Here is a 19,596-nt window from a genome sequence, read left to right on the forward strand (position 1 = left end):
TTGCCTGTATCGTTAGATGATTTTATCTTTAGGCTTTTCTCACATTACCATAGCAACCACAAGACAAATATCTGGATAATTTTTTTACACGGAATCTGCTAACAAAATCCATATTTTATAAATCTTTCATTTTTACGCGTAAATCCTTGGAGTTTTACTCTCAACTTTCATTCCCAAGGGCTCAACAAAAAAAGCACGTTTAAGGGATGTTTTTTGGTGGCCAGACGCTCAAGAGTGTTTTCATAAAAAAGGGTATGTTTTCTCAGCTTGGTGCAGTGGATAGGGGCCAAACCTGTCTCATTGAGTTCCACACAGTGGAAAGGGGTATTCATGAGCAAAAAAGGGGCAATTAGTCTGTGGTGTTGAAGCAATAAGGGGTAGTTTTTTATTAATGTGTAAGTCAGTGGAAAGGGTGCATTTTATAACATCTCAAAATAGCCCCTGGGGATGAATAGAAGAGAGTGAAACTCCTGAGACTTAAATACAAACAAAGTTGTACATCAAGCTCATTCTCTTGTAACTGTAGCATAAACCTTTTTTAAATAAAAGAGGAGATCAAAAGCAAAAAGAAGAGAAAATAAACTTGGATATTAGAAATAAGTTTTTGGTTGAAACTCAATTTATCAGATGCTTTCTGAGATAAAGTAATGCAGTATAAACTCTCGGTTCAGCAGTTCAGCTTTCTATCTGACCCTCACGGTAACAGAACAGTAATTAAAATTATAACAGATTACTACACTCAAATTTCATTACACCTCAACTCACACAAGAGTCCAATTTAAACCATGTTTGTCGTACAAGTTTTGACAATTTTTAGTATTTTTAAATAATCATGAATAAAAAACATGTTAAATACCTTTTCTACAGAAATGATTTGTTTCAAGAACACTCGTTAGACAAACTATTTTATAGATTTATACTGTATTATCTTTAAACTATAATAAAACTGAATATAGTGTTTGTAAGACTACTGTAAAACCTCCATTTGAACGCCATAATGCTGTATTTTTCAACCTTTCCCCAATAGTGGCATTCTCTTACAGGTGGCATTCAATTAGAGGTTTTATGGTGAGTAACATATCTAAACAATACTAAGTTTTCCCTACACATGTTGACGCTCAGGAATTCTAAGAATTTTAATATAAAAAAGATTTGCAGAAATAATCTATATATCAGAAAAAACAATAAATAAGCAACCACACTCAGTGAGATGCTGATAGTAAAGACCACCTACTGAGTTAATACAGAGGTTCAACAAACAACAGGTCAAATACAGGAGATGAGTGTTCAAAAAAGGAGTTCTACTATAGCTATGCTTAAAGGTTGACTTGCAACAAAATTCACATTACAGTTATTTGGTACCAAAAGATTCACCATGTCTTACTCTGCTGTGTTGTAGGTGCAAAATATATGGGAATGTGATTACAAGCTCTTAAAAGCTAAACAACGAACAGTTAATTGCAGCCACACGATACTGCCGTAGTTTGGGTTCTCTTTCCAAAACGGCTCAAATGTGACGTAGCTGTGGTAGATGGTTTCTGTTTACAGTTTCTGTTTAATATTTTCACAAATATACTTCATACATGCAATAAAACTGTCTATCGTTCTTACGCGTCTGTTTTATGGTCACTTTATGGTTTTTTAATGCTGTCACTTTTAGCACTGATATCTTATAATTTACCGTAAAAATTCATTCAATTTTTTAGCCTTACTTCGAAGGAGTACATATTATTGTCTAAAAATCAAGACGAGCCTGTTGGTCACCTGTGATAATCGAAAAATGCGGCAAAAATTATTTGCAAAGTATTGGGTCACATGATCAGATTACGACTAGACGATTAGATCAAGCCGAAACAAAACTGTAAAGCAGCGAGCATCTATATTTGATACGGGGTCTTCGGTAAAACCCGAAGTGTTTGTCATAAACTAGTGCTACGATAAGTTTTATATTGAGCTTTTTATTGGCCTTTCAATTCTTGTGAGAACATCACGTGACAAGACGATAACCAAACTGTAATGAATACGTCAAATAAATAAAGAGATTCCAATCTATGGCGGCGTTTCGTTTTTGAGCGTTTATGAGCTTGTAATCACATTTCCACATATTTGGCACCTACAACACAACAGAGTAAGACATGGTGAATCTTATGATACCAAATAACTGTAATGTGAATTTTGTTGCAAGTCAACCTTTAAGAAAAAGAAATGACATCACAGTGGAGTGTATTGTGGTGATATGGAATAGAGTGGTTGAACTGAAGATATTCTCTATGATAGAGCATTCATTGGATGAAAGAGAGAGCACAACTACAATCTCTGTTATACTCTGATCACAGGCTGATAAACACTCCTCTTGTATTTGCATTGTCATCATATTTGTGTGATTGCCTACTCTTGTATTTGCATTGTCATCATATTTGTGTGATTGCCTCCTCTTGTATTTGGATTGTCATCATATTTGTGTGATTAACTCCTTTACAAGTGAATCTGCCATTTTATATTTTAAAGTGAACGAACATAAAATTATTAAAAACACTGCAATGCATATAAAAGCTAATTATAACAATTTAAAACTTGCCAACACATGACCAAATTTGCCAAAGCATGACAACGCTTTTTAGAAACTGAAATTAGATGATTCCTGAACAAAAGAGGTGAGTCATACATCAGCTATAATAAAGACACCCAATTGAATATCACGTTCTGTGATATATTTCACAATTCCAACTACATGTCTATTATTATTGATACACGCTCTTAAACAAATCCCTATGATTGGCTCCTTTAAAAACATGTCAGTATGTAAAACCGGCTTTGAGATCTACCAACATCTGCTATCTCTTGGCAGCCATCTGGAGTTATTATATAATTGTGTCCAATGATTACACTAACCCTTGAGATCCTGTCAAATGTTTATGTTCCAGCGATTTCATCTTCATCAGCTTTTCTTACCGCAGCCAACAGACAACACAAACTCGTGGCATGGCTGCATACTGTGGCATGGGTGCAAACTGTGGCTTGGCTGCATACCATGGCATGACCGCATACCGTGGCATGGCTGCATATTGTGGTATGGCTGCATACTGTGACATGGCTGCACACTGTGGCATGGTTGCATACTATGGCATGACTTCATACTATGGAATGACTGCATACTGTGGCATGGCTGCATACTGTGGCATGGGTGCAAACTGTGGCTTGGCTGCATACCGTGGCATGACTGCATACTATGGCATGGCTGCACACTGTGGCATGGCTGCATACTGTGGCATGGCTGCATACTATGGCATGGCTGCATACTGTGGCATGGCTGCATACCGTGGCATAGCTGCATACCGTGTGAACAAAAGCTCAACCAGCAAGTTAACTACGTGTGTCTAACTTTGGACTGGAGCCTCCTAACATCTGAGCACAAGACCTGGCTACAGCATCAAGAAGGACCCGTACCACGGGGCTTTATATCTGAAGTCTTGTCAGCTTTAGCCTGTCTGTAGCTGATGATCATCGGGCGTCCTTTCAGTCTATATCCGCAGAGAGTGTGCAGACAACGTGATGCAGTTTCGATGTCTGTGAAACAGTTTCATTGATTATCTTTAGCAGATGTCAAAACAAGCTATTGGTAGGGTGATTGAACAACTTATCTCTAAGCCCGCTATCTATAGACAACCATAATAGTTATACATGTATATAATAGCTATACATATGTATATTAGCTATACGTGTGCATATTAACTATGCATTTGTGTAATACCGTAGTTATGCACATGCATATTAGCTATACACACGTCTATAAGCTATAGATATGCATATTAGCTATACACATGTACATGTATATTAGCTATACACATGTATATTACCTATGCATTTGTATAACAGCTGTACATATGCACATTAGCTATATACAAGTATAATTGTTGTACACAGGTATTCTAGCTATATATACATGTATATATGGGTGTCTGCTGTACATATGTATATCAGCGATATACACGTATATTAGTTATATACATGTATTCTAGCTATATATATGCATACTTGCTATACACACATGTACTAGCTTTACATTTACACTAGCTATACATGTGTATACAAGCTACATGCATGTATACGAGCCAAACTTGTGTACACTCGCTATAGAAATGTATGCTAGCAAATATACCAAGTACACATGTTAGTTATTCATGTGTATATCACCTCTGTACACGCCAAATAGCTACAGACATGTACATGTATATTAGCTATGCATACAGACATAAGGAATACATATATATATATAGAACTGCTATAAGTATGTTTATCAAAGCCAACAATCTTGCTATTAATATTTCTATAACCCAACTGGGTCAATAACTATTACAATACACATTCCCACTTGCGCTGTAAGCAAACCCACGCACTCTACGAGGTCTACCAACCAGCACACGTGACGAAGGCCTGGCCACTCATTTTGCCTTTCATCAGCTTGCAGCTGATTGGTTCATCGCCAGGAACCCGGAACCTTCCAAACAGATGAATAAGATGTGCGTCCTTCACCCCTGACCCAAGATTTTTCACATACAAGGTCTACAAATATTAAAGACACTCATAATAAATACAGAGAGCGTTTGAGCAGAATACAGCATATGTAAGTAAAATAATTTATAAAGTTAAACAGAATTTATTAATTGTAGTATGATAGTACTAGTAATACTAGACTGCGGACCTGACCTTACACGGGGAGCCGGGTGAATAACTTGAGAATTTAGGTAAGAGTTTGATCTCTTCCAGAGAGAGCCTGTTAGAGTAGATGGAGTCATCAGAGACATCAAGGTCCTTGTCTTTCTCCCGAGGACCAACAAACCCTGGAATATCAGAAATACATAGCTTAAGTATTCATGACATAGTAATAATTCATATTTATACATTGTATGTTATAGACTGTATGTTATAGACTGTATATGTTACTTATGTACATGTACATGTTATAGACTGTATATGTTATAGACCGTATATGTTACTGATGTACATGTTTATGTTATTTGAACTCGGAACCTACAGTTGTCCAGACTTGATTGCCACCCAACACACTACGCATCCAACTGGCTATACTAATGAATGATTGTGCACATACTTATGCAGTGCTTGCAAAAAAATTAGCATAACTGATGTGTAACGTCATGACATATGGCATCAATCGTTAAGCTGGCGTTTTGGCTCTTATTATAGTAAAGATTTAAAATAGCTCAAGTTACTAACATAAGTTACTAATATTTCCTGGGTAATTATTTTATTACTCGTGCAACGCCAGACATTCAACTAGTAGTTATCCGTAATGCAGTTTGTCATGATTTTCTGATCTTTTTAGAATTCTTGAAGTCATAATAACACCCCCTGACACCTCAATAAGACAGAGCTAAGGTTTGTTGAGACGATGGATCTTGATCGACCTTGTGAACTGTACTTTCATTTGAAATAAGGAAAAACCGGTAGGGTGGGGCCTAGATTGAGTGTTAGAGGAAATACCGTGATAAATATAAAACTATGGGTGTTACTAATAGTAAAGGTTGACAGAAGATAGAGAAGGTTGGAGATTTTGAAGGAGAAAAAATGACCAGAGTCATAGTTGTACTGATAGACTGCTATGATGATGATAGTGGATATAGCTATAGAAGAGCACATATTCATCTAAGTATGCAGAAGACTTTTGTGACAAGAGGCATGCATGTACAGTGAGTGCTCCTACAACATAGATAATCCGTTCCAGGAATGTTTACGTTATGAGGATTTTATGTTATAAGAATAGTAAAATACATGTAAATTGCCTAATCCGTTCCAAGATCTTTCCAAACTCACTCCCTTTAGGCATACAAAAAGAAAAAACTTGACTGGAATTTTTTAATTAGTAGGCTGTACCGTAACTGCAGCATTATAAGTTTGCTCAGACAACTTTTCTCCTTTTTATGATCAATCTCACTGGTTTTATAGACCATGTTGCAGTAGTTCTACAATAAGTTGATGAGGGAAAGTACATCTTTAACGTGCACTGACAACGATTTGTTTGTTCATCTTAACTGCAATGTGTTGTCTTCAAAGTAAAACTAATAACAAATATTTTATATATCTAGAAGAAAGCAAAACAACAAAATATTTTCCAAAAAAACAGTGCTACTTGTTCGCCCTCTATCTTTATATAGCGGGTCAAGGTTAGGATGAAAGAGAACTTTTGACGATACTCCAACTTGTGACAGTCGGATTGGTGGACCGATGCTGTAATACCTGCACCAATCAATCACCTTTATATGTGTTTAGTCTTTATAAACGATGCAAAACTCCCCTATTCTATGTTCTGTTGACACACCTAACGATCTATCACGACTAACTAGATTGTTGCAAAAGTTATATACATATATAGTATGTAAGTTTAACGCTATACGAACGTTGTTTTTTCTTTCACAAGTTCAGCGAGATAGATTACCATTCAAATTAAATTTGAGAACTCGCCCGACTGCACTCTACGTTATATGGAATTTTTTCGTAGTAGGAAGCAAAAACTTCACATAAATTTTTACGTCATCTGGAATTCAAATTATAGGAGGTATACGTTATAGGGGCTCCTACTGTAGGCCATAACTAATGACATATCTTGCAGTTGGTTAAATTTGTTATGACAGATGTAACATCAGTTGACATCCTGTACAAAGTACTAATTGCGCAGTTAGAATCTTTCACTGATTTACGAGCTAAAATAGATCATAAATACCCTCATGCGCAGGCAATTTAGGTACGACGGGTGTCCATGGATTAGGGAACGGGTCACCGTAGTCCGGAAAAGCGAGTTTCCTGTTAGAGAGATCCTCAGCTAACTCCCTTAGCTGCGAGTCAAGTGTGTCTGAACTCCCACTTGAAGCTGACTTCAATACTAAAGCTGACAGTTTCTGCTGCTCTGTTCGACCTGTAACCAGCTGATAAATACATCAATGACCACAAAAAAATCGGATAAATTGAATTATAGTCTTACAAAAATATATTTAGTTTGATTGAGTTTAAGGGTCTACTTGCAACAAAATTCACATTACAGTTATTTGGTATCAAAAGATTCCCCAGGTCTTACTCTGCTGTGTTGCAGATGCAAAATATGTACAAATGTGTTTATAAGCTCTTAAAAGCTCAAAAACGAACAGTTAATCGCAGCCATCACGAAAGCGGCCGTAGGTTGGAATCCTTTATTTAATTTTTGTTTCAAGTCAACCTTTAAATAGAATACAGTATAAATCTATAATATATTTTGGTTAATGAGTATCTTTGAAACAAAATACATCAGTTTAATAAGTATTCAATATGAAACTTAATGGTTATTTAAAAAAACTAAAGATTGTCAAAAATTTAAAGTACAACAAACATGTTTTAAATTGGACTCTTGGGTAAATTGAGGTGGTAATGAGATTTGGGTATAGTGATCTATTATAGTATCAATTACTGCTCTGTTACCTCAGGTTACCTGAGGCTCAGATAGAAAGCTGAATTGCTGAACCAAAGGTTTATACTATACCTGAGTGATCTTGGAAAACAGCTGGTAAATTGAATTTCAACTAAAAACTTTCAATTACTGCTCTGTTACCTCAGGTTACCTGAGGCTCAGACAGAAAGCTGAATTGCTGAACCGAAAGTTTATACTATGCCCGAGTGATCTTGGAAAACATCTGGTAAATTGAATTTTAACTAAAAACTTTTTTTCAAATATCAAAATTTATTTTCTCTTCTTTTTGCTTTTGATTTCCTCTTTTATTTAAAACAGGTTTATGCTACAATTACAAGAAAGTAAGTGTGATGTACACACTTGTTTATACTTAAGCTTAAAAATAAAAATAATTTTTACTATGAAACAATTTTGCCATAACAATTTCTGCCAACTTAAATTGCGCAGACTCTGTATAAAGAGAGCATCATAATATTGATATTGTGGTTGTCATGGTAACTTTGTGCAAAACTTGAAAATAAAGTAACCAAATACTGCAATAAAATCATTTAAGTATTTTAGAGCAAGCTACAAGAAATAGATCTATTTTAGTGATCGAAAAAAGAAAGCGACTCCAACATAGCACTAACACACCTTCATAACAACTACTACTCTGTACAGGCATCAGGTTAATTACAGTGCGTTTAAGCCAATAATATGTAATGAAAAGTACCTCATTTCACAAGTTGTCTTCTCTTACAACAGAAAAACTTACATCTAAAGTCAGGCCTCGACATACAGGAAACTCGAAATATGAGCAGAATTTCGAGGAAGTTTCTTCTTTGAGATACGAGTCATCTTTAAAATACTAGCATACGAGCCAGTTGTCGATGGCCACTATATGGCCATGTATGCGGGAGGCCGCTTTCAAGAACAGCATCGCTCGGTCTTTCTCCTCGAATCAGTTTGAAAAAAGGTTTTAGAAGCTTAGCTAAAACTTGGGAGTAAAAGCAAAAACTCAACCGAAAATGGATAATAAAAAATTAATATGACAAAATGTAAGTTTAGTAAAAGATAAAACTTAGCTTTAAGTGTGTGTTTACTAAGTTAATTTCATTCAAGTTAAATTCAACGTTTCTGTTGGTAGCTTCACAAAAGTTTAGAGTAATGAACATGTTGCTGTCAAGTCTCTCTCAGATTACCGTTAGCCACTACGTCTGTCTTGAAGGTAAACACTTACTGCAGTGTACAGGGTAAGGCTACATTTTGTTTCAGATTTTAACAACTAAATAGGTACTTGTTACTCTGTTAGCATAGGTACTGAATTACAACAACTAAAAACACATTTTTCTACCGCAATATTCTGTTTTATGTAGATTTTTTCATAGTTTTGTAACGGATCAAACTGTATTTAGTTATGTTATATAAGAAATAGTGCATTGAAACACGAGTAATTGACATACGAGTCGGTCCTAGAACACATTAAGCTCGTTTGCCGAAGTACGACTGTATAGATGTGATGGTTAAAAAGAAATAGTAGAAACATATACTTTTCTGCATGGGAAGAAAACTTTGCATATCTAAGATTACATGGACATTTTTTAGTTCTTAGGAACAATTTGATTGGTTGCAAGCATTGACCAACATAAACAGTCGAGCTACAATAATAACAACCAATATCAAGCCAACTGCTGCCACTGAGAGTATATCACACAAGCACCTGTCAGCAAGTGGAAAGGGCCATGAGAAAGAGAGGTAAATGCGAATGTACAGGTATGAATAAGATATTTTATTCTGGCTTAGATGATATGGTCAACTAAAAATGAACTTCTGTTAAAGGCACTCGACTGTTTTTTATTTTAACCAGCTGCAGTATGTTAGCTAAATCAACCAACCAAGTCACAAGAGTTTCTGGCCAACAGCTATGAACAGAGTCTCATGATGCCATGCATTGAGTGATACAATGTGGCAGTAACATCTTTCTTGTCTAACATACATAGCCTTAGTACCTTGATTGAGCGCTGCCTCTAGCTCAAGCTTGTGTCTAGACACAGACTGAGCTGTAGAAAAACCTCCCTCAGTCTTCAACTCTTTCTCATGTAACTTTAGCCTTCTCTCTATATCCTCTAGCCTTAGTTTCAACATCTCAGGATTAGTTGTCATCACCCCCTCCTTATCGGAATCACGCTAAAATGAGACTAAACTATAAGCACATAAACGACAAGTGCCAACAGTGAATAACATTAGATTTATAGTCTTTCCTAAACAAGCAGTAAGTCTATTAATGATATACCTAATAATATAAACTTGCTTATTAATATTCCTCATATCGTAGTCAGGAGGTTTATCACTTTATATAATATATATTACAGCATATTATATACTAGAAATTCCCGTCATACAGCCCACGACCAAAGTGATATTGGAAAGAAAAAAGGGTACTGATAGTTGAGAAATGCAATATTAGCAGCCAAATGGCACTGCAGTGCAATAGGAGAACTGCAATGGTAGCTACAATGGTAGCTGTAATGTACTGGGTGTTATTATGTACAAAAAAACAGATATAATGAAAGGAAAAGATTATATGTTTATATCTTCCCTCTGCAATAGGAGAAATGCAATATTAGAAGTGAAATGCACTGATATTATTAGAATAACCAATATTATTAATATAGCAATATAGAAGCAATAGAAAACCGATGCACAATTTTGTTTACATTTCAAAACGTCATAGAAACCAATATCAAGAAGTTGTGATATTTATCTAGATTTTTAGAAAATCTATTTAACAAAATTATTTAGAAAAAAATAATAACAGTAACATATTGCCTAACATCGGTCACTATATACTTCGATCTTGTAAATTCGAATGATTATTCTTATAATTAAATCTTATAAAATCGAATAATCATTCTTATAATTAAACATCGTAATAATCTTATAAGAATCATTAGAAACATATCATCGTCATTTACTTTACTTTCAATGCTTTAGACATCAGTTGGAATACCAAAGTACTCATTATAAGTGTCCAAAATGTCAGTTACTTTGAAATCGGCAAAAAAGAAAGGATTGCTTTTCAGTACTTCTACGTTTGTTACAAAAACCTTCGGCAATTGGACAATATCATAGACTGGTGAAATGTGCACGTTTTTCTCGTGAAATGCGCACGACTTAATGGTTCTACTCTCTGTCGCACGGCCTTCTCTTCGTTTCGTTGGCCGGTCTTAATTTTGATTAAAAAAGGCTTGTCAAAGTTTTAATAACAATTTTAGGCCTAATTAATCTGTTTATTTATGTATAATCCGATCAGATGGGTAAGGTTTAGGATATTGTTTACAAGTTTTAAAGAATTGGTAACATATTTAAATAGGTTTTTATGTGTTTTGTAGCGTTATTATAATTAAACGACTCTATTGAAAAATGGTTAAATTTGTTGATGAGATTTCGGTACAAGGGTTTGCGACGGCCGTTGATGAATAATTTTTGTGAGTTGTGTGCACATATGCATTTATCATAAAGCTCCCAAACAATCGCTTCACTCGAGTTTGGTGGTGGGATTATATTATGCTGAAAAATTAAAAAGCATTTCAAATTAGTTACTATACTTTTGATTAGCGCCTTTAATTAAAAATAATTTATTGTAAGCTCAAATAATTAAATATGTTTTATTAATAATAACTAGAATCCTGACAGTCTAGTCACTCTAGTGTGCTGTAATCTAAAAAATCTGTTGTAATTACTATACATACAATCATTTGAGAATGCTAGTGAGTTGTTAGTGTCGGTCAACCATCCTAAAGTTGGAAGTTCTAATCCTTTATGATGCAATCTTTTTCAAAACCTCAAACTGTGGCTTCGGACACAACTCTTATTATAGTAAAAATTTGTTCTTATTCTGCTTAGTGAATTAATAATAATAAATTGTTGTAATAATTAAGAGATGATTAAATATGTTAATTGATTTAATTTAATTAAACAGCCTAATCTAAACCATCAATAGTTATCATTTAAATCTGTATCTGGTGAAATATAGCGCAACAAAATTACACTGATGATACACTTTCTAAAAAGGGTTGTTTTACCCTACATGGTGCACTCGTCCAAAAAACTATGTAATAGCCTACTACATGTATATCACTTGCTTAAAAAGAATTGTCTTATCCTGCATAGATTACTAATGCGATACACAGTATAAAAAGCCTACTAAATCTTTTGCCCAACAAGAGTTGTCTTCCCCTGAATAGATTACTAACATAATACACGGTATGAAAGCCTACTAAATTTCGTGATCAGAAAGAGTTGTCTTACCGTGTACATATTACCACGAGAAAACAATACCAAAGACCCAATAAAACTGCTAGATGAGGGTTGTTTTGCGTTCACTGAGTAGCTTTATGAAAAGCTGTATAACTATTGCACATGATCAGCCCAGAAAACCAATGATTGGGCTTTAATTTACTTTATTGTCTGTGCACCTGATTAGTTAGAGCTTTGAGAAGGGATAAAATATTAAACTACAATAGATATTGTCAAGTATTTAACCAATCTGTGGTTATATAATTTAACAACATCTATTGAGTCAAAGGAGTATATGTTAGAGTTTACACGAGCATATTACACCCTGTATGTTGGACTGTGACTTGAATGACTAGGGTGATTGGTACTGGGATGGTGCTAACAAATAGCGAACACAAAACTTATATTCACAGTCTAAAATAAATAAGATTAACTAAATGCTGCAAAATAAAGAAAACTGTAAATTTTTAAAAATTTATTGTTTTAAATAGTGAATAATAACTCTTTAGCACCATTTAAGACGCACACTCTGTCTTGTACAATCATTTATGACTCACACTCTGTCTTGTACAATCATTTGTGACTCACACTCTGTCTTGTACAATCATTTATGACTCACACTCTGTCTTGTACAATCATTTGTGACTCACACTCTGTCTTGTACAACCATTTATGACTCACAATCCGTCTTGTACAATCATTTGTGACTCACACTCTGTCTTGTACAACCATTTATGACTCACACTCTGTCTTGTACAACCATTTATGACTCACACTCTGTCTTGTACAACCATTTGTGACTCACACTCTGTCTTGTACAACCATTTGTGACTCACACTCTGTCTTGTACAACCATTTATAACACACAATCCGTCTTGTACAACCATTTATAACTCACACTCTGTCTTGTACAACCATTTATGAGTCACACTCTGTCTTGTACAACCATTTATGACTCACACTTCCTCTTGCACACTAGTAGTTATATTCATTACTGATACCCACATACTTTAGTTGACACTTATCAGCTAAAGGAGTAAAATATCATAATTATTGACTATCAACTTTCATCATACTTTACCCTATAAATCTGCTTAACAAATGTCAGTGTTCTCAATAACTGATAGTTGTATGAGGAAACAGCAAATATTATTTCTAACAAAACTATATTGAGAGGGCTAGCAGACAAGACTTGAAATTATATGTTGAATAAATATTAACTTATTAAATTTTAACTGCAAAGAATTGAACAAAATTGATTTTCAAATCGGTTTGATTTGGTTTTAAACTTTTTCTATCCACTACGCTACACAGCCTATTTGCTATACAACTGAATAATTGTGCACATACTTAAAACATCGGTGAAAATATACCCACCTAGATTGCTTGCAAAAATATTATTGGTTACCACTAGCGCGCTTAAAGAACATGATTACATGAGAGATCATGATAGATAATGTAATGATTATTAGCACGGCTCTTATTATAGTAAAGCTTAGGACTAGCGAAAGTTACTAAAATTCAGTAAGTACAGAAACGTAGCCAATGACAACTAAATTATCTGCCACAGTTGATAAACTGTTTTAAATTTTGAACGAATGTATATGTTGATTAAAAATAAATTTTCTGTGCAACAACCTTTTTATTACCCATGCAATGCCGGACGTTCAACTAGTATTAATATATTTAAAACTACAATCATTTGATTATTGGTTATGCACAAGATTCAAAGATTTCAATAGCTTTCTTTTTCATACAAACTTACTGTTCAGTATAAAATACAAACACTTCGAAACATTGCAGTCGTAAACAAGACAATTTACGTAAACAATGTTTCTTATTGGAAAAAAGAAAATCAATTTTTACCATGAGAAAAAACTGTGATTATGAACATTGGACAATGAAAATGTGTGAAGTTATTTTTATGCTTCTGATACTATTAGGTTCTACTGTCCAGATATGAAACTGTAAAACTATTTACTGTAATATTTAATCTTGTGAAAGGAAAATGTTGACCAAAAACTGTTGGTACAGTCGTCACTCTCAGAGCTGTCAATATTCTATAAATATAGCTATTAGCATACAGATAACTCTATTAATAGAAAGCTCTATGGTTGAATGATCCCATTAAAGCTTTTACTATTCATGAGTCTAGAATATTCTGCTAACAAAAAACCTACAAAGTTGAAGTCATTACGGGGAAGAGCTTGCCAATAGATTATTCATATAGCAGGATGTTTTGTAAAGGTCTGCCAAACGTCCCATCAATTGAATACTTAAAGATTTTAAGGACAAACCAACTTCCACCATTAGAATCAGGAAATTTTGAGAGAGAATGTATCACTGAATCAAGTTTATGGTGAATCTAGAATGTTCTAGACTGTTTGCAGTTCTTAATTTTAAAATTATGACAAAACTAACCGTTCCTGTTAGACAAGTAGTTTTTAAAAATGCCTTTAGGCACCAATACTTAAATGAGAGAGTGGTATGAGTTTTACAAAAATATGTTAATTGTGACAGATAAGAAAAAGCTCATGATATTTTAATTTTAAACTCATGAACTCCGAAATAAAAACTATCTTTTACTTACAGTATGCTAAATCATCCGTTGTGATGATATATATATATATATATATATATATATATATATATATATATATATATATATATATATATATATATATATATATATATATATAACAGAGGCATAATGAAAACCTGACCACGAGAGACTTCGTCATACTTTAGGCTTTAGATTTATTTGTACAACTTTCTGCTAGCAGAATTTGAAACCTAAATAACATCTTGTTTGAAAGGAGACTTTAAAAAAGGTTTGAATCAGAAGTAATTTTATGGGTTATTTTAAATACGCTCAATTCTGACTTAATAGGAATATAAAATTGCTCAAGATTAAATTGCTAGTTTAAACATGGGTTGAAATCTTACCAATTTATTTAATCAATTATTAACTTGAAAAGTTCACCTTAATGCAAAAGGCTACTTTAAATAAATTTGGTTGAAAAAATTAGGAAAAAAATAAGTTTTTGAAACTGAACTTGAAAATTCCTCATTAGAAACATAAACAAATTACTTTAAACAGAGTAAAGATGTTAGAAAATACGTTAAAAATCAGGAGACAGTTTCAAAATTTTTTGTAATCGTAAATGTTTTATTTTTACATAGTTACAATTAAACAACCATTGTTGACGCTTTAGTGTTCTTCAATTAAAAAACTATGAGAGGACATCTCAAATTGGAATATTAATAGAGAATTCCCTTTGCACACAAATCATTGCAATATTGATTACTTGAGGAATACAGTGTATAAAACATTTATATAATAAATTTCTCTGTAACAAGACTTTATCTTTATCTTCTTAGGGCCAGAGAGCTGGCCAGTAGCCAATGTTGATTCTGAACTTTAACCAAACTCTGGTGAGATGTTGAGAGGCATGACTAAATACTTTGACACTCTGCCAACTTCAAACCAGTGTCTGAATGTCAGCTATAGTACAATTACAATGAGGTAATAAGTAGACACAGGACCGGAACAGCTGCTTCTTCTCAGATAAAAAAGGTAAGAAATGTATTTCATTGAATATATAATGCTAAACAGGGTGTAAGAAATGTTTAGCTGTCTAATCAGATTCCCTGATGTACGCGAGTGAGCCTTGTTATCAGAAGTCTGCCAACCAAAAGTGCTTCCTTATGCTTCTGTTAATACTAGATGACATCTCGATATACGAGCATAATGTGTTCTGGGACTGAGCTTGTATGTCAATTTACTCGTGTCTCAAGGCACTATTTCCTATATAAAATAACTAAATACAAATTAATCTGTTACCATACAATGAAAAAAAATATAAGACAGGATATTACAGTAGGAAAACTTGTTTTAACTCTTGTAAATTTGTTTGCATGGTAAAAAAAGTAGCAAATACCTATTTAGTAACTAAAGTATGTACAGTAGACGCTCCTATAACGTAAATAATCCGTTCCAGGAACGTTAACGTTATAGAGAATTTACGTTATATGAACAGTAGAATACATGTAAATTGCCTAATCCGTTTCAAGATCTTCCCCAACTCAACCCTTCGGCCATGCAAAAAGGAAAAAACTTTACTCAACCCTTTTAATTTGTGGGCTGTACCGCAACTGCAGTATTATTGGTTTGCATCGACAACTTTTCTTATGATCAATCTCACTGGTTTTATAGATTATGATTGTGGTAATTTTACAAGTTGATAGGGGCTGCACATTTTCGACGTTCATTTACAACGATTTGCTTATTTTTTCTAAGCAGCAAAATCTATTCTGCAAAGTAAAGCTAATAACAAATAATTTGTACGTCTACAATAAGGTAAAACAACAAAATATTTTTATTATGAAAAGCAGTTCTACCTGTTCATCGTCTATCACTATCCAGGGGTCAACGTTAGGATAAAGATAATTTTCGACAATACTCCAACTTTAGACATTAAGAGTGGTAGAATGACACTGTAACACCTGCACCAATCAATCGCCTTTGTATTTATAAACAATTGCGCAGTTATGCTATTCGCCTTTTTGTCGACACATTTAGCTATCCATTACGACAAACTAGAATGTCACAAAAGTTATATATAATAGATATAAAGCTAAACGCAAGGCGTTTTTTTCCACAAGTGCGGAGAAATAAACTAGCATTCCAATCGATTTTGAAAACTCACCCGGCTTGACACTTCACGTTATATGGAAATTTTTACGTAGTAGGAAGCAAAAACTTCACATAATTGTTTTACATTATCTGGAATTTGTGTTATAGGAGGTATACGTTATAGGAGCGTCCAATGCAATAAAATGTAACATTACTAAGAACAACCCTGTAAGTTTTTACCTTCACGACAGACGTAGTGATTAATGACGATCTGACAGACTTGACATATTTGAACATACTTGACATATTTGAACATATTTGACAGACTTGACATATTTGAACATACTTGACATATTTGACAGACTTGACATATTTGAACATACTTGACATATTTGAACATATTTGACAGACTTGACATATTTGAACATACTTGACATACTAAATAGACACTTAGAGCTACATTTTAATCTTTCGCTAAACTTGCTTTAATTTGAGCATCTTAATTTTTTATTATCTGTTTCCGGTTTAGCGATTTTTCGTCTTGCGCTCACTAATTGCTTTTAGCCGATCTTTTGAAAACTTTTTTCACACTCATTCGAGGGGAAAGATTGAGCGATGTTGTTACCGAAATATATATACATGTAGATTTCAGTGCTTGTGATTGGGTCCATCCAGCTATAGCTATTAAAATCTTGGAAAGAAGAATCCGTATCGCAGATGATTTGATCTCAAAACCTCCCGTCAACCAGATGCCTAGCTAACCAATTGAGGAAGGCGAGATGCATAGATTCATTGGGCGATATAAGTCGGTATCTAAGTTAAAATACGCATAGCGACTGTGTTGCGGGCAACATCACTAAAGCTTTCTCTCACCGCTCTTATTAGTAAGCTTAGCAATAGAGATATTAGCTTGCTCAAATTAGCATTGCTATTGTGCCAGGCTAAGGGCAAGCAACTACATTACCTACCATTGTTTATAAGCTGGTTTTTAAGACCCGTGCAATACTGGGCATTCCGCTAGTATATGTATCTATATAGATATAGAGTGCACCCCAGCTTACGACCTCCCTGTTTTATGGTTTTTTTGCCTTACAATGTGGAACACGATGTCTTTCTGTCTCCTCGTAATGACATTTCTTGCCATACGACACCAGCAAAAATGTCTCTCGAAATTCAAATTTGGTGGTCGATATTCTGAATACATCGTAATCACAAAGATCCAAATAGGCTATTTGCCGCAATCCATTTCACACCGCCTGAAAGAGACACTATGCTTGCGCTCTTTCTCACTTCAACATTCCTCGTGTTTCGTAAACGCTTGCTACTGAGTCAAACAAAAATTATTAAATGCAAGCGAAAGTGAAAATTTATGGTATATTTTAGCATTTAATAAATCATTTACTATAAACTTCAACTCATTATACATATATAACTTTAATTTGTTAGCCTTGGGTCCTAAGATTGATAACGATCTTAGAGTAATAAGTCTCATTATACATATATAACTTTAATTTGTTAGCCTTGGGTCCTAAGATTGATAACGATCTTAGAGTAATAAGTAAGAATCATAACCATAAGCAGATCATAACCACTAAATACACTATAGTTACTGTAGGTAACTATAGTTACTAAGGTTAACATATCATTGTCTTACTAATTTTTAATATGTACTGTACGTATATAAGATTTTGAGGCTTCTCATCAGGGGGTGTTTGCATTAGATTGTTACTATGGTTGTCTACACCACTCCATACGACCTTTTCGCCTTACGGTGCCAATACCAGATACAATTTATGTTGTATGGCAGGAGTCTACCGTATATGTATATATAATTATGGATGTATATGTATATATAATTATAACCTCCCATAGAGATACTCACATTTTTGTTTAACCATAAAGTTATTTCTTCCTCATTCAACCCGCAATCTCTAAGTTCCTGCACTTGGTCTTCGATTTCCATATGATTGCGGTACGTGCCTAGAGATTTCTTCCCTCTCACACCAGAGAGTAATGGTTTATACACAGCAGGTTGGCTGAATTCTTTAAACTTGTCACGGACGCTTTCTGCAAAATGAAAATGTTGTAAGATATGCAGTGATGTCGTTTCTAATAAATGGTGGATTACATAAACACTGAAAGAAATCTGTATCGCATTAGTGTGTGTAAAGTATTTTTTGAGCGTTGGTTATAAAACTTCACTCATCAACATGAACACCTCGCCTTGCGGATTGCCCTAGCAAAAGATTTCTCAGTTATACAAACGGGAAATTTAGCTACTCTCACAAGTTATCCTTGAAAAACCTAGCAATGCTCTGCTTTCAATAATAAATATCTTTAACATAGTCATAGACCCGGCGACTGTAGTATATTTATATAGCGTCACCGTTGTTTCCAGTTGATATCTTGCCAATATCGTCAGATTTTTTCCATTTCTATGTTTAAAAATGTTGATAAAATCGAAAAAATTGGCTGCCAATACACTAAAATATTAATGAAATACATTTCGTGATGTTACATGCTGCTGATAACATATTAATTTTATGAGCTGTCAGTTAAACATTAAGTTATATGAGTGGACTTTTACTGAGTTACTTGATTCGTTATTTTAGCATATCAAAAGAGGTATTAAAAATCAATAGTCATCCACGGTGAGTTTCCACTGAAGAAGGCGTATAGTACCGCTAATAACAGCAAACATGTTTCTATTGTATTTCAATAAACTGGCTCTCTAGAAAGAAGAGATTTTCAGCTGCAAGTCTCATAAAGCTACCTTCTAAACTAGAGAGCAGCGGCATCCACCTATTTATTTCCTAATGCCGAGCATTACTAAGAGAGGAATTTCATCTCCCCTTGAAACACTTCATGGAGCACTCCATGGAACGATTCCATGGAGTGCTCCAGGAAGGGTTCCTCGGAGCACTCAATAGGGTCTTCCCTGAGCAGTGAATTTATTAATAGTGTAATAAAAAGCCAGGTGTTGTGTTTCATTGATAAGATGCTAACTGCATCACCACTTGAACAGAGGCAACAGGTAATGGAGTTGGTTATAGCACTGCTAATATCTATCTCAAGTTACCTTCAATTAAGTAGATCAATATAAACTTGAGTCAAGGCAACTCAAGTAGCAATTATTCAAGTCTCAGATATTAACCTCTATAAACTTAAAGATGCAGTGTTAGTAGTATTCAGATGTCTGGCACCACGAGGATAGCCTTGATTGTTG

At 34.2% G+C, this 19,596-nt stretch overlaps 1 protein-coding gene across 2 annotated transcripts in view; it reads right to left on the reverse strand.

Annotated features, from left to right (window-relative positions):
• Positions 1-2,482: 2,482 nt before the first annotated feature.
• LOC137406293 (RNA-binding protein 41-like) overlaps positions 2,483-19,596 on the reverse strand; it is a 29,939-nt gene continuing 12,825 nt past the window's right edge. The window contains exons 3-9 of one of the 2 annotated variants that reach the window (XR_010979849.1): positions 18,253-18,437; positions 9,445-9,622; positions 6,740-6,931; positions 4,708-4,841; positions 4,416-4,563; positions 3,247-3,567; positions 2,483-2,974 (exon numbers count right to left, since the gene is read on the reverse strand). Coding sequence is in view for 1 of the 2 variants with exons in the window: in XM_068092842.1 (XP_067948943.1) it covers positions 3,431-3,567; positions 4,416-4,563; positions 4,708-4,841; positions 6,740-6,931; positions 9,445-9,622; positions 18,253-18,437 (974 nt within the window). In the remaining variant the exon portion in view is untranslated. Of the gene's footprint in view, positions 3,568-4,415; positions 4,564-4,707; positions 4,842-6,739; positions 6,932-9,444; positions 9,623-18,252; positions 18,438-19,596 lie in introns of both variants that reach the window. The other variant, XM_068092842.1, reaches the window with a different exon arrangement.

This window comes from Watersipora subatra, chromosome 10 (genome assembly GCF_963576615.1).
Source record: "Watersipora subatra chromosome 10, tzWatSuba1.1, whole genome shotgun sequence".
NCBI lineage: Eukaryota > Metazoa > Bryozoa > Gymnolaemata > Cheilostomatida > Watersiporidae > Watersipora > Watersipora subatra.